This window comes from Lontra canadensis, unplaced genomic scaffold (assembly GCF_010015895.1).
Source record: "Lontra canadensis isolate GAN:19392208 unplaced genomic scaffold, GSC_riverotter_1.0 scaffold9, whole genome shotgun sequence".
Classification (NCBI taxonomy): Eukaryota; Metazoa; Chordata; class Mammalia; order Carnivora; family Mustelidae; genus Lontra; species Lontra canadensis.
Genome location: NW_022631003.1, coordinates 35844931 through 35859961, shown reverse-complemented (window position 1 = coordinate 35859961; position 15031 = coordinate 35844931). Strand labels below are relative to the sequence as shown.

General features: G+C 40.3%; 1 protein-coding gene across 1 annotated transcript; it reads right to left on the bottom strand.

The window, feature by feature from the left end:
* Positions 1-7136: 7136 nt before the first annotated feature.
* On the bottom strand, positions 7137-14448 carry KCNJ8 (potassium inwardly rectifying channel subfamily J member 8). Its single transcript, XM_032855307.1, has 3 exons — positions 14002-14448; positions 12720-13161; positions 7137-8809 (listed from the first exon to the last, which is right to left on the bottom strand). Exons 2-3 carry the CDS (start codon positions 13091-13093, stop codon positions 7909-7911), a joined length of 1275 nt encoding a protein of 424 aa, XP_032711198.1. The 5' UTR covers positions 13094-13161; positions 14002-14448; the 3' UTR covers positions 7137-7908.
* Positions 14449-15031: the final 583 nt, after the last annotated feature.

Here is a 15031-nt window from a genome sequence, read left to right as displayed (position 1 = left end):
CTCCCTGATTCAGTCTTGGTAAGTTGTGTATTTCTAAGACTTTTTCCATTACTTTCAGATTGTCCAGGTGTTGGCATGTAGTTGTTCATAGTGACCTCTTCTGATCCTTTGAATTTCTGTGGTATCAGTTGTAACATCTTCTTTTTCATTTATAATTTTGTTAATTTGGGTCCTTTCTCTTTTTTCCTTTGTTAGTCCAGCCAAGTGCTTCTCAATTTTGTTCATCTTTTCAAAGAAACAATTCTTAGTTTGGTTAATCTTTTCTATTGTTTTTCTGCTTTCTATTTTTATTTATTTCTCCTCTAATATTTATTATTTTCTTTCTTACTTTGGGTCCAGTTTGTTCTTCTTTCTCTAGTTCCTTAAGGGGTAGTGTTAGTTTTTTTATCTGGGACTTTCTTGCTTCCTAATGTAATTGTTTAATGCTATGAATTTCCCTCTTACAACTGCTTTTGCTGTCCCATAATTTCTGGTATGTGTTTCCATTTTCATTTCTCTCAAGAAACTTTGGTTGTTTAGGAAAGTGTCATTTAATTTCCATGTACATGTGAATTTTCCAGTGCTCCTCTTGTTATTTCTGTTTTCATGTCATTGTGATCAGAAAAGATAGTTGGTATGACTTCAGTCTTCTTAAATTTGCTAAGACTTGTTTTGTGGTCTAATTATACAGCCGATCCTAGAAAATGTTTAATGTACACTTTAGAAGAGTATGTATTCTGCTGTGGTTGGATTGAATGTTCTGTATATGTCCTGGGTCTGTGATGTTCAAATCTGCTCTTTCCTTATTAGTTCTTTTCCTGGATGGTCTATCCATTGTTAAGGGTGGTATTAAATTTTCTAACTATTGGGTGCCTAGATAGTTTAGTCAGTTAAGTGTCTGACTCTTGATTTCAGCTCAGGTCATGATCTCAGTGTCATGGGATTAAGCGCCACATAGGGCTCTGTGCTGAGCATGGAGCCTGCTGGGGATTTTTTCTTGCCTTTTCCCTCTGCCCCTCCCCCTACCACCTCTCTGTCTCTCTCTAAAATAAATCTTTAAAAAGAGTTTTCAACTATTATTGTATTCCTATTTATTTCTCCTTTTAGTTATTATTGTTTTATAAATTTTGTTTTTATGTTATATATCGTAAACTTATATAACCAATGTTGGGCACATAAGTATTTAAAATTGTTATATCTTCTTGATGTTTTGACCCCTTTGTCATTATATAATGACCATTTTTGTCTCCAACACTTGCTTTTATCTTTTTCAGGTTAACAATTCTGGTGGTATAAAATGGTATTGGATTGTGATTGTCATTTGCCTTTTTTGGTTACTAGTGAAATTGAGCATCTTTTGATATATATGTTGGCATTTCAGATTATCTTCTTTGTGATAGGCTTTTTCATGTTGTTTTCCATTTATTTCTATTTGGCTGTTTGTATTTTTCTTATCAATTTGTAAGAGTTCTATATAAATTATAGATATGAGATTTTGGTAGCATATGAGGACGGCAGGTATCTTCTGCCATCCTGTGAGTTGCAAGGCCATTTGATATAATTTAGCATTGTATTATTTAGGGTAAAGGCTAAGCTTGATTAAGGAAAGAAAACACACAAACAAACAGATTTTAAAAAACTAAAAAGAAAAAACCCACTAAATCAAAATATATATCCTTTTTTCTCGTGTAACTAACTGTCTAGAGGCAGATAGTCCCAGCTAGTGTGACTCTATTCCACAAAGTCATTTTGTGTCACAAGTTTTTTCCATCTTTTTGCTCCTTGGGTTTTGTCATTAGCCTGGTAAAAGCCGATCCCTACTACATATGTGTCTGGCCTATGGGAAGGAAACAGAAGGTGGAGAAATACAAGCTCAGGATTTTAAATATCAAGAATGGCAAGAGGTCCATTTGACTTCAGTCCATGGGCTGTTGACCTCAGATGAAGCCCATGACCACAACTAACCGCAACAGAGTCCGGGGAAGGTAGTATCACTAGCTGAACCACTCCGTTGCTGTGAAAGAGAGGAAGACTAGATTTGGAGGCAGGTAGTTATCAAGCTGCTGTTACCATTTATTTTAGGCAAGCACTGTGGTAAGTAGTTTGGGAACAGACTTTTTTTTTTTTTTTTTTTTAAAGATTTTATTTATTGATTTGACAGAGAGAGATCACAAGTAGACAGAGAGGCAGGCAGAGAGAGAGAGAGAGGGAAGCAGGCTCCCTGCTGAGCAGAGAGCCCGATGCGGGACTTGATCCCAGCACCCTGAGATCATGACCTGAGCCGAAGGCAGCGGCTTAACCCACTGAGCCACCCAGGCGCCCCAGACTTTTTTTTTTAATGAGGAGAAGTGAATGTGATATCAAAACATTATATAATACCAGTTATTATGAAATAATGAGTACACAGAGATACACAGAATGGAAAGGAAGAAGTAAGTTAGGTGGAAGATTTGAAAAGCCTTTGTAAAAGCTATCGTTTTGTTAGATAGAGAAAGCACAAATTTCAACCTCAGAGACTTGTAGACTTGTGTGAGAGACTGAATGAACCATTCAATGAACTTGAAGCAGTCTAAGGTGTTGAGGAGGGAGGCAGGATTGAGGAGGGAGGCCGGGAGATGAGGCTAGAAACGTGTTAGAATCAGACCACAAGAGCCTTAACTATCATGCTTAAAGAATGTGGGCTTTTTTTTTTTTTTTAATAGTCAATGATAAATGATAGAAGTCTTTTTTCACCAAAAAGTCTATAATTTTAACTTCGCTTTTACAGATAACTATTTTATCCTCCACTTTTTCAGTATTTATTCAATACAAACCAAAGTAATCCAATAGTAAGTAGAGAGCCAGCCTTAATGTTTTTGTTTTCTCAAGTGATTAAAATAAACACTGTGCAAAGTAACAGTTTCACTTACACTACCCCAGAGAGTATTAGAGTCGGGGGAAGGGTGTCATGCAGTACTGCCAAGAAAATCTTCATGAGAACTAGGACAACAATCAAAAGAGTACTAATGAAGATGTGAATGATCTGGCATGAAACTGGGCTCTGATGCGATATTTTGATCTGAAGTTAAAGGCTGATTAAGATTTTCATGAACTTAAACTTGAATCTGTGCAGCAAGTTATCAAGGGGTGTAATTAGAGTCACTTCCTTCCTAGGTCTGTGGGGAAATTCCCATCACCATTGATGAGAATTGTGCATAAAGATCATGGGAAGAGCATGGCCCTTGGGTTTCCTCTTAAACAGCTTGTAGGATTTGTTATGGTTATTTTAATGTACTGGTCCTTAGAGACACTAATTTCAGTTCTGCCTCTACCTTCGACATGCTGAAAATGACAAAAGTTGGGAGTGGGAACCCTAAGAGATATAGATATCTTTTCATCCTTTCTTCTTCATCTATAATTAATTTATTTTCAAAGAGAATACTTCTTGCTCCTTACATGCCAAGTTATTAAACAACAACAACAAAAATGATTCCTATCAATGGAGGGGAAAGAACATTCCCCCATGCTGACTACGTGGCTAACTTCTCTGGGAGTTAGACTTTGGGAACTGAGGTCATTTCTTTAAGTCACTGCTGGTTCTGAGACACTTGTGTGCCAAAACACTTGGCCAGGGGATTTAGAAATGTCTGTGGTCTGGGAAACAGGATTTTTACTCAGAAAAAGTCTTGAGCCAAGTGACAAATGATGAGGAATTATAGAAGAAAAATGTGATTTGGGGCTAAGGTAAAGCAGGAAAAGTCACTTCTAAGTATGAACATTGTTCTATTTTCTCATCTCACTCTCAGCAAAACTATCTGGGTAACAGATCTGCACCTTCCATGGTCTTCCCTTGTCTGCTCAGTAACTAGGAGTAGGACTTGATTTTGATTTTGAGATGGATGTTTCTTTTCTGTAATTCTGGTACATAAGTCAGTGTTTTTCTCCTCATACTTTCCATCTCAGATTTCTTCAGCACCTACCCTACTTATAAATCTGGTCCTTCTTAAAGAAAATAGTAAAGAAAAGAAAAAAGAAAGAAACACACCTAGCTATTTTTGCCAGGTGGTAATTATCAGACATTCACTATGTGTTACTGGATGAATATATAAATGATAGACTTATAAAACCAGAAATATCTTCTGTATGTAAAATGTTTCCCTTTTACACATTATAGTATTTTACACATTACACTATTTGATAACAAGCAAGTGGCAGGTCTCAAAGAATCAGGAAAAGTAGCTGGGAGTGGGCAGATAGATGTGAGGTCTCTGCTGCAGATGAGAGATCAGATTTACATTGCAAAGATCTTTTGTCTCTGTCCTAGAGAACAAATGTAATGCACTGAATTAGTCACTTATTAAAAATGCAATTAATTTCAAGGCAGTCCTTCATTTCAAGCTTTTGTTCTGGGCAAATGAATTAAAGTATTTTAAGCCCTTTATAGGTGTTAAGTCACTTACTCCTTGTAACAACTTACGAGGTAAGTACTATAATCATTCTGATCTTATGCATGGGGAAAATGAAGCAAAAGAAATTAATTAATTTGTCAAGACCTCACAGACACTAGGTGTTGGAGTTTAAACCTAGAGAGTCCGGCTGCAGAGTCTTTTCCTTAATCATAATGCTATATTGTCTCATGCGATGGCACTCTAGTCACTAAATAATGATAGGAGAGGCCCAGGAGGCTTTATGGGGAAAAACGGTCCAGGTAGAAGCAAACCCATGATATGAAGATATGTATGGTTCCTTTTCACGGAGCAGCAAGGCCCCTGTGATATAGAGTGGCAATGGTGGGAGGCAGGAGTGGTAGTAATGACATGTAGTGGCTCATGGGCCTTAGAAAATATTTCAGTTCTCATTTTTAGAAAAACAGAAAGCCATAGGAGGGTGTTAAGCAGAGGTGTGGTGTAGTAGTATTTAAGAGAATATTGTCAGGGCCCCTGGGTGGCTCAGTCAGCTGAGTGTCTACCTTCAGCTCAGATCATGATCCTGAGGTCCTGGGAGGGAGCCCTGCATCTAGTTCCCTGATCAGCTGGGAGCCTGCTTCTCCCTCTCTCTGCCTGCTGCTTCCCCTGCTTGTGTTCTCCCTCTCAAATAAAGAAACAGAATCTTTAAAAAAAAAAAAAAAAAAGAATATTGTGACTATGGAATTAGACTAGGGTGGAAGCAGAGACTATAAATATTTACTATAGAATAATACTTAAATGCAATACATAAGCCAAAATTACACACACCACACACACACACACACACACACACACACACACATACACACACACACATGCACAGAGCCTTCTTGTTTTTTTAAAACTAAACTAAATAGTTCCTGAAACTTTTTAGCCAGTTAAATGTATTTTAGCAAAGCCAGGTTCTCAAATCATTGTAATACTCTAAAACGTTTGTATAGTTTTAGGAATTAGGGATGTGATCCTCTCTTTGATGTGGCTGTCACCAGCTACATGATGTCCCTGCCCGAACCATGACTTCACATAGGAGTCCCCATCAAACTCCTGGATCAGCTTCCCCATTGAATTGAGGGTCATTAGATTTCTGGCACCTGGTATTTGGTTGCTGCTGGAAGGGGGTGGGGGAATTGCTTGTGCTTCCTAGCTAGATTCGCCCCCGGGTGCTAGGGCATTCTGTACCACTTGGGACTCAGAAATCCTGTATTTCAGTCCCACTGACTATGCCCAACATTCCCCGCCCTGCAGCCTGTGTCCCCTCCACTAACACTGGCTTGGGTGTGGGATTTCTACATATTCTTACTGTTGCTGTGTCAGCTGCCTTCTTGCTCTGCTCAGCTGCCCTGGAGTGGGAGTGGGGAACCTGCATCAGTGCCAGGACTGCTAGGAAATCTGCTATCCATCTCTGAAGCCTCTGCTGGGCAAAGTCTTATTGAGACAGATTTTTTTCCTTTGGCATCTTATTAAAAAATATTTTACTATTCTGACAATTGGTATAGTTGCATCCATATATATACTGCATAATGAGTACCCAGCTTGGACTCTGGAGGAAGTGGTAGAGGCAGAGAGAATTGGTCATATTCTGGATATATTTTGATGCCGGACCTAGTAGACTGTGCTAATGGTTGGTATGTGAGGTATAAAAGAGAGGTGTCAAGTACAATTCCCAGGTTTGGGTCTGGTCGGAAGAAAGGCTGGGGGTAAGGGGTCAGGTTTTTTTTTTTTTTTTTTAAAGATTTTATTTATTTATTTGACAGACAGATCACAAGCAGGCAGAGAGGCAGGCAGAGAGAGGAGGAAGCAGGCTCCCTGCCGAGCAGAGAGCTCGATGCGGGGCTGGATCCCAGGACCCTGGGATCATGGACTGAGCCGAAGGCAGAGGCTTTAACCCACTGAGCCACCCAGGCACCCCAAGGGTTCAGTTTTGTTAGTGGAAATGGAGCATTTGGTTTTAGGCATGTTTTAAATGTGTATTGGGTATCCAGGGGGAGCTTCAAGTACCTGTTTGTTCCATGAGTCTGGTTCAAAGAGTGGCTAGAATTGTTCAGAAATAATTAACTCAGTAACCTGAGAAACAATTTCCATTCATCTGGTTAGAGTCGTGAGTCATTTGTTTAAGATAGGATTTGAATATATTAATGATTACTTGCCTATTTCAAATGCTCATAAATGAAGTAAAATGAATACAAACCCCAAGACTGGTGTAAAAGGCTATAGAAGGGTTCAGCTTTCTGCTGTTCAGCTATGTTAGACAGAAGCAAAAACCCCCAGTCTCTCAACTTAGTGTTTCCTTGGGTGCCCTCGCCCCTTCCCTGAAGAAACAAGAGCTAAGGATGATTAGATCATGTTCTGACAGAAAATCTCACTTTAGCAAGTGAAATAACCCTAAAACAACATATGCCAGGCCTGAATTTAGGAAGAGAGCAGAGTTTTAAGAAGGGAGGTTGGAGATTCAAAGAAAAAAAGATTTCCACGATACATCAGGCTCAGATAGAAGAGCTAAGAAAACATTTCAAATCTTGGAAGTGAGTAAAATCAAAATGAGACCAAAAAAATGTAGTTCCCTTGGAATAACCAATTTCAAAGACAGGAAGATCTGAGAGGTGTTATTACTGTATGATATCTCTTTCACGTGCCTCTAAAAAAATTTTTTTTTTCCCTTGAGCTTTGACTACTGATAATTTTGTGAAAGAGAAATCACAAAACTACTATGAATACAAAGAAAATATTTTAATAAAATATTCAATACAGTATTTCCCTGTGGGGACTTTTAAGAAGTGAGAAGCCAAAAGAAATAACTGTCACTTTGGGGGATCCAGTCCTAAGTGAGACGGGAATGTTCTTAGCTTTTCTCCAAAGCTCTTTGCCCAGTTCCACCAAGAGGCTGCCTCGAGGAGGACGTGGAAACCTGCAAAGGTCACTGTGAAGAAGTAAGTGACTGCAATCTGTTTAGAAGCATGTAGAGAGAAGCAGTTTTTGCCTCAGGCTTCTTACCAGGCACAGAATCTGGAAAAAGGAGAAGGCAACATATTGGTTGATATACAAGTGGTGTTAACAGCACCCTTTTGGGGTTCCCCTCCCCATCCTACTTGCATTCAGAGTGACCAGTGGAAACAGAGAGATCTGTGGTTTCAAGTACAATGCATTTCAAACAGAATCATTCCTTGGCCAACTTTGGTACTCAAGGCCTATCACTACTAATGGAATTCTCGGGTTTCGAATTGAGAGAAAGGAGAGCATACTATTTCCTCTACATAACAGAAGCATGTCACTGCAGATGCCGCATGTGTGAGACGAGTGTCAGCCATGAATCCTCCACCTCGCGTTACTGGTTAGTGACACAGAAAGTGCTGTTGCTTGAATATGAGTATCATTTGGTGCATAAGATACAGAAAAAATTGCTGGTTTCCAGCTCTGGTGCAGTCTGACTGTGCTTTGCCCAAAGCACCAACACGTGACAACAGATTTTCTTGAGGTTGGCTTGCTGTCATGATTCTGATGTGTTCTGACTTCCTTCTGGGGTCATAAATTGCACCTTGGGCACCATGAGCGATGAGTTGTTCCTTCGGATGGAGTTGTTTCTTCTCATGGAATTGTTTCTCCTCATGGAATTACGCTTCCTCAGAGAATTTTGATGGGATAGTTCACTCTTCTGGAGGGTCTGAATCAGGATGGAAGGCTTTTCATCCAGCTCTCGGGCACTGCACCTGGGAGCAGCTACTTTAACAGTGTTGCCGAATTTGGAGTAATCCACAGAATACACTCCTTCCTCCTCAGTTACAATAGACACAAAGCGATGGCCCCACTGGATCTCCTCCGCGATATAGGAGGTTCTTGCTTGTGTGGTAATGCCGGTAGTTTCAACCACTCCTTCCAGAATCACTATGACCTCTAGGTCTTGGTTGGCGAGGTCAGTTGCTGAGATATCATACAAGGGGCTGCGCTTGTCAATCACATGACAGATGATCAAAGGGGCCACCAGAAAAATGTTATTACTCTCAATTGGGTTATCAACGGGAATGTCCAGCTGGTGAATAGGCACCACCTCCCCTTCGGGTGTGGTTGTCTTCTTGACCACCTGGATGCGCACTGAGGCACTAATGATCATGCTCTTCCTTAGGTCGCCCACACGGAACATGAAGCACAGCTTGCCATTTCGGACAGCAATCACAGCGTGGCGGCTGAAAATCAAGGTTTCCGCCCTCCTGTGAGCCTGAGCTGTTTTCATGAAAATGCAGCCCAACATTACTGCATTGATTATCAAACCCACGATGTTCTGGAGAATCAATACCGTGATGGCCAGAGGACATTCCTCCGTCATCATTCTCCCTCCAAATCCGATGGTCACTTGAACTTCAATGGAGAAGAGAAAAGCAGAAGTGAAAGATCTGTAAGGAATGATATCAGAAAATGGTGCCATCAGATCATATTTTGCATAATGAAATAACATGCCAAGCTGAATTTTCCATGTTCTTCCTCCAAAGGCTATTAAACGCTTTTGGAAAGACTTGGCAACTTAACTTGTCAAATGCCTGATTCTGAACACAAGCACTTTCTCTCTTTTCCTCTCTGTCATTGGAATGCGTCTACTTCCAGACTTCTGGAATTCAGTCTATTGTTTTCTACATCATGTAATGATGGGCCTATGTATATGAAAACATTACAATAATTAGTTAAAATAATAAATACATACTTGTATTTAAGGACGTATTTTACTTTGTGAAATACTTTCACAATGGCATAGTTTACTTGGAGAAACTTCTTATCAGATGTTTGTTATTTATTACATATTTGAGTTTAAGTGACTGGAGTCATATGGGAAGGTCCTGAGTAATAAGTGTACTTTTTATTATTTATAACCCTTAAAATCATTTTCATTGGCTAACACTTATCGTGTACCTTACACAGAGAAAGCACAGGGCTAAAAGGTGGTACAAAACACATCATTCAAAAGTACTAGTATTTTTAGTAAAAAAAAATATTTTAATGTTTTGCCATTTGGAAAGAAAACTTATTGATTGTCTCATTTTGTTCTCTAATTTTACAGAATACTGAGGCTATTAAAGGAAAAATTTGAGGCAGAGATTAGTAAGTAACGGTCAAGATCACATAATTAAGGAGAATTTGAAAGCCCTCAACTCTGGCTTGGTGCTCTGAAAGAGGCAAAGGCAGAGTGAACACATGTCAGTATTTTCTTGGGAAGCTTTTTCATATTGTACATCTCTTCCATATATCTAAATGTAAACACTGATTTGGTAGGTCCAAGGTCGACCTGGATAAGACTTTTGAAAAGCTCTCAGGTAAATGCTTAAGATACACCACATTTGGTTATTCTTAAGATTAACTTATTCACTTAACTACATATCCTATATGGCTGTGACTTCTTAACAAAAACAGGGTAGTCCTGTGTTTGCCCCAATGCCAATTTCAAACTTCTCTAATTTTATAGAAGATAACCATACGTAGGCTATCCATATTATTTATCCATTAATGCCATGCACAACGAGTGAGCAAAATGCTTAAACATTTGAATACCAAGTACACACACTGCACTTCTGTGCAACACCATGAGGGGTAAGCATAAATGATTCTCTTGATTTAACTTTTAAGGGGAGTGTAAAAATTGCCTTTTAACCCCTTTTGTTGATAAAAAGATTCATGGAAAACCACAATGATTGCTTTTTGCACCAGCTACACAGATGTGTTATATGATCCAAAAACTTGGGGAAGAATAAGAATGGACCTCAGAGGAGAGGCCTGGACCCAATGCTGATTTCTAATAATGTCTATATACTTCAGGGAACAGCCTGGAGATAAATATTCCCAGACATTTCGTTTTAATGGATTGAGGGACTATCCAAGTGCCTTATTTTACACATTGTTTATGTTACATATTTTACATATTGTTTATTTTACAAGTGAATTTAATTCTAAACATTCTATGGTAGCAAGACCTAGTCTTTCATGGACACCTGTCATGCCCTCAAAAGATGAAAGTGTTCTGTTGCTCATTTGTTCTGCTACAGAGGGAGTTAGGCTGAATAAGAAGAGATACAGTGGTTTATTTTCTGACTCATGTTGGAAAAGTCATCCACATGAAAGGGAAAGTGAGCCATCCTAAAATGAGAATGGTAAAATGTTATTTGGACATCCCAGTGAGTAACTGTCACAATAAGGTGTGTCTAATTTTGATAAAATGGCGGGACAGTGAACTTCTGAAAGAAAATACAAAGAATAAGAAACATTATTAGGCATCTTTTAAATTCCCTTTGGGAGAGACTGGATATTTTTGTTTCTATATTTTTGGTGAAAAAATTGTATCATGTACGGTTTGTTATGATTAAGCTGGACATTGAGCTTAAAGCACAAATAATATCATAACATTAAAACAAAATTAGTAAGATTTTAATCTTAAAAGATGTCAAGTAATTTTTTTTAGGTAAGTATAATTAAAAATGTGAAAATTGTCAGGTTAATAAGATCAACTTTGTCTCCTTGTATTTGCGACACCATTTCTCACAGTAAACTGACTGTTCCCACCAGCAGGAATGCATCAGGGGGATGGACGTGCCTCCATACACATCTTGGTGAAAAAATAAGAGCTAGTAGTAAAACAGCTTTTCACAACCACTGCACTCCATAAGTTCTTCCAAAAAATCATGGAAAGGATGCCACTTTTGATGATACATCTTTAATAAACTGCTTTATGACTCCTCTTTCACAGGAAAAGCCAACATATTTGTCTTGTAATTAAAATATGCCATTTATTTTCGAGGCTTATCATTGTTGTTTCTTTTATCTCATTTTATGACGGTCTATCATATGTTTATTAAACATTTATCTTGATATGAAAGTGATTCACCAATATTAGTGCCCATAAATTTCTTAAGAGGAATATTATAGATAATGATATGTAGCCTACAAATGTCTGTCAAACACAGTGTTTTAATCGTTTCCATTGTATCTGGTATGCTGATGACCACCACCATTTTTCATCTGTATTTTCTTGGAGACAAATTTTGTGAAAAGTTAAGACAAAAAAATAATATCTACTTGATGATAAAGGCAATGGATCAATTAAATATATTTTTCTTTCCTCAAAATCCGAGCTGAAATCTGTGATGTGTGATCTCGGCACACAAATGCTGCACCCCTCCCTGATACGTTGGCATTGCGGTTACTAAGGACAGACCAGTTCATAGTCTGGGTTTCTGCTTCTCGCAGTGGTATGCTAATTTCAGAAGATTTCGGGTTCAGGAAAGGTCTCATGCTTTACAGTTGCCTGGCAGAATCGTGCTTGTTCAACTTGCTTCGCTTTGTACACTATGTGAATCTGGAATAGTACTCAGAAAATATTCTGGCAAAGTTTCCAGTATTATTACCATTGTTTCGCTTCAGAGTGAATATTTATGCAGTTGATATAAATGAGCTCTTTCTGTCTTCCAACAAAACAAATGAAAAGACAGATCACCCCAACTAAATGTTCTTAGGCCCTGTGAAAATGTGAGAATGACTGAAATCAAATTCATTCTACTTACTTTTGGAACACAACATAAGAGAAAGAAGCAAACATTAGGCAGTCTGAGGACTGTCTTTTTCCTGTTCTATTAAAACTTGTAAAGAAAACCACATTACGTCACTTCTATATAATCTCCTCCATGAAAAACTTGGACCAATTTCCACTAAAAACTAATTTTTTTTTCTAGTTCTGCATCTTAGCATAAGATTTTAATCCAATGCAAGCAACCAAATATTTAAGATAATCTTGGTAAAGAAGGGCTTATATCCATTTATTTCATTTTTAATGGATTTTTAATCTAGGATACCTCTACACCAGTTTTTCCCATTTTTCTCACGATTTCTGAAAATGTCACGCGTAAGAGAAGTCAGGGAAAATATTACTAAAATTTGCACAATATTTTTGTCGATCGACTTGTGGACACCAGAACTATGGACAGCAGCTTTTTCCGCAATGAAAACTGAAATGGGTGCTTTTTTTGAGTAAAGCGCGCTGTGGAATCCTTTGAACCACAACCATTCTTTAAATTACTGACACAGTATTTTTAAAGTTAACCAGAGAAATTGAAACTCCACATTTTCAGAGCTTCCTCATCCACAAAGCTGCATTTAAAGATTCTTATTGTGTTAGATTAGGATTTTTTTTCCTTCTTCGTGGCTGAAGGTACTAAAGCGCTTTATTTCGCTTTCAACAAAATGACTGTGATAGGAGAGAAAGGGCAGTTTAGTATTTCTTTCTGTCCTGTTGTCAGTCCCTGCCTCATCCCACTGCATTCTTACCTGACATTAGTCACACACACCGTGGACTCCAAACCACTTTTCTCCGTTCCACTTTTCTCCATGTAAGCGTAGATGTCCCCATGGGCGAAGGCCACCAGCCACCACATGATGGCGAAGAGCAGCCAACTGCAGAGGAACGACATGGTGAAGATGACCAGCGTGTGGCGCCATTTCAGGTCCACCAAGGTAGTGAAGATGTCCTGCAGGAACCGTCCTTGCTCACGGATGTTCTTGTGCGCCAGGTTGCACGCCCCACTCTTGGCGATGAAGCGAGCTTTGGGGAGGCGGTCTCGCACGCGCGGCTTGCGCAGATTCTCCGCGGCGATGCGCGCCAGCACATACTCCTCGGGGATGATGCTCTTTCTGGCCAACATCGTCCCGTCACCATAGCCAGCCTATTCACCAGTCTCGGACCTGCCTCTCCTTCCCTCGGAAAGTCCTCCTGCAGAAGCGAAACGATTTAAAACTTTCCCCTCCCCCACTTCCTCACCTCTTCAGTTCTTGCACTCAAGGATATGGCTATACGTGCCAGGTGACATGCAAAGTAAGGTATGACTTTACTACTCTAAACACGAATCTAGTTTGTGCTTGAGTTCCGGGATCGCGGAGAAATTTGGTCTGAGTCGGAACTGTTCCAATTTTCCTTATCGTTTTGAACACATATGGGCATAGTCTGAGTAAAACAAAACCAGGAGCCTTCCTGTAAACAGCAGGCTCAACACTACTTCTGAGATTAACCGCGTCTGTAGATGAGTGCAAAAATACAAACACGCGGCGTCGATGATGAAAATTAAAGCCAGCTGGGTATCACGAGCCATTTATTATCTAGACGATACAGTAATATGAAAAGTAAAGAGAGTAAATTCTTCCTCCGTTATTTTTAGAAGTACGCAAAGAAAAGGCCGTGGCCTCTTGCGCAGTATAAATAACATGCTTAGTGAAATTTGACAAAATAATAATAATAATAAGCGATGTGCTCCGTAACTTGAAAATGATGAAGTACCTTAAGTTTTAAAGAAGTATGAATTGCATTTAAAAAATTATGAATTCCCAGTGGAATTCATACTAGTATAAACTGAAAACTTTACAGGGGAAGGGATCAAACACAGAAGCTGCAGGAAAAGCCCGGACAACAGCCTGCGAGCTGCAGATGGGGTTAAGAGTGTGCCCCGGAAAGTCCATTCAACATTGTAAACCTCTGCAATGTTTGGCATTTTAAAAGCATTTGCGGGGATGCGAACAGCCTCCCCCTCCCCTCCCCGGGAGGAGCGTTGAAACTTACAGACTCTGAGCAGCGGGCCGGGCGGCTGCACCTCCCCGCACACGCCGGCCGACCGCGGGCAGGTCCCTCGCTTTCCCATCCCGGCACGCGGGCACAGGGTCCGCGGACGCCGGAGGGACAGATCCCAGGGCCGCGCCTCCTAGGGAGAAGAGTTAAAATAATAAAAGGTGCAATTGCATCTGAACGCGGGAGGGCTAGAGGAAGGGGGATGGGTGTGGATCTTCCCCTCCCCCTGCTAGGCTCTGCTCCCGGGGCCCTCGCTCTGGACGGAGGAGGGGCCGGGGGGAGAAGGGAGAAGATCTCCACAAATCAGCCTCCCAGTTCCGGCTTTGACGCGTGTGAGACCTCCGAGGCAGCTGAAGTCGGCGAGGTGGCGCCGGGAGGGGAGTGGGTAAGGCGCATCCCGTGGAGGTGGGGAGCCGGCCAGAGGGAGGGGCAAGGAGAGGGTGCGGAGGGCGGGACCTGTAGAACTAGCCGTTTCCCAGGAGCTGCGACCCCCAGCTGCCAGCGTACTCGCTGGTCTTTAAAAGGCTCCCTGCTCAGGAGAGAGAACTTAGAGTCCAAGTTCACTGACGTAAAGAGAATTTATTTTTTATTTTGTAATCTGGGTAGATCACTGGGCTGCTTAAGATTGAATAAAACCAGATATAGGGATCAGAAAACAGTTTTCCAAGGTGTTCAAGCTGTGTGCACACGCTTATTTACATTAAATTTCCATCTAGTGGGTCTTATGCAGGTGGAAGATGTTTGGAACCCACTCTAAGTAAAGTGTTTCTTCACCAGTCAAAGCTAATTCTCAGGGAATTAACCAAGGAAGCGTGCGCGCACACACACAAACTGGCATGCAACGACCACCCCAACCCCCGCCTCCGAAAAGAAAGAAGAAAGAAAGAAAAAAAAAAAAAAAAAGCCGAGGTTTCTTCCAATGAGAAAGTTTGCCCCAAAAAGGGATCACTGTCAACACTTTAGAACTCAAGTGGTCATTCTTCTGTACTTGATTGCTTTCTGAAATGTTGCAGTTTCCTGATCT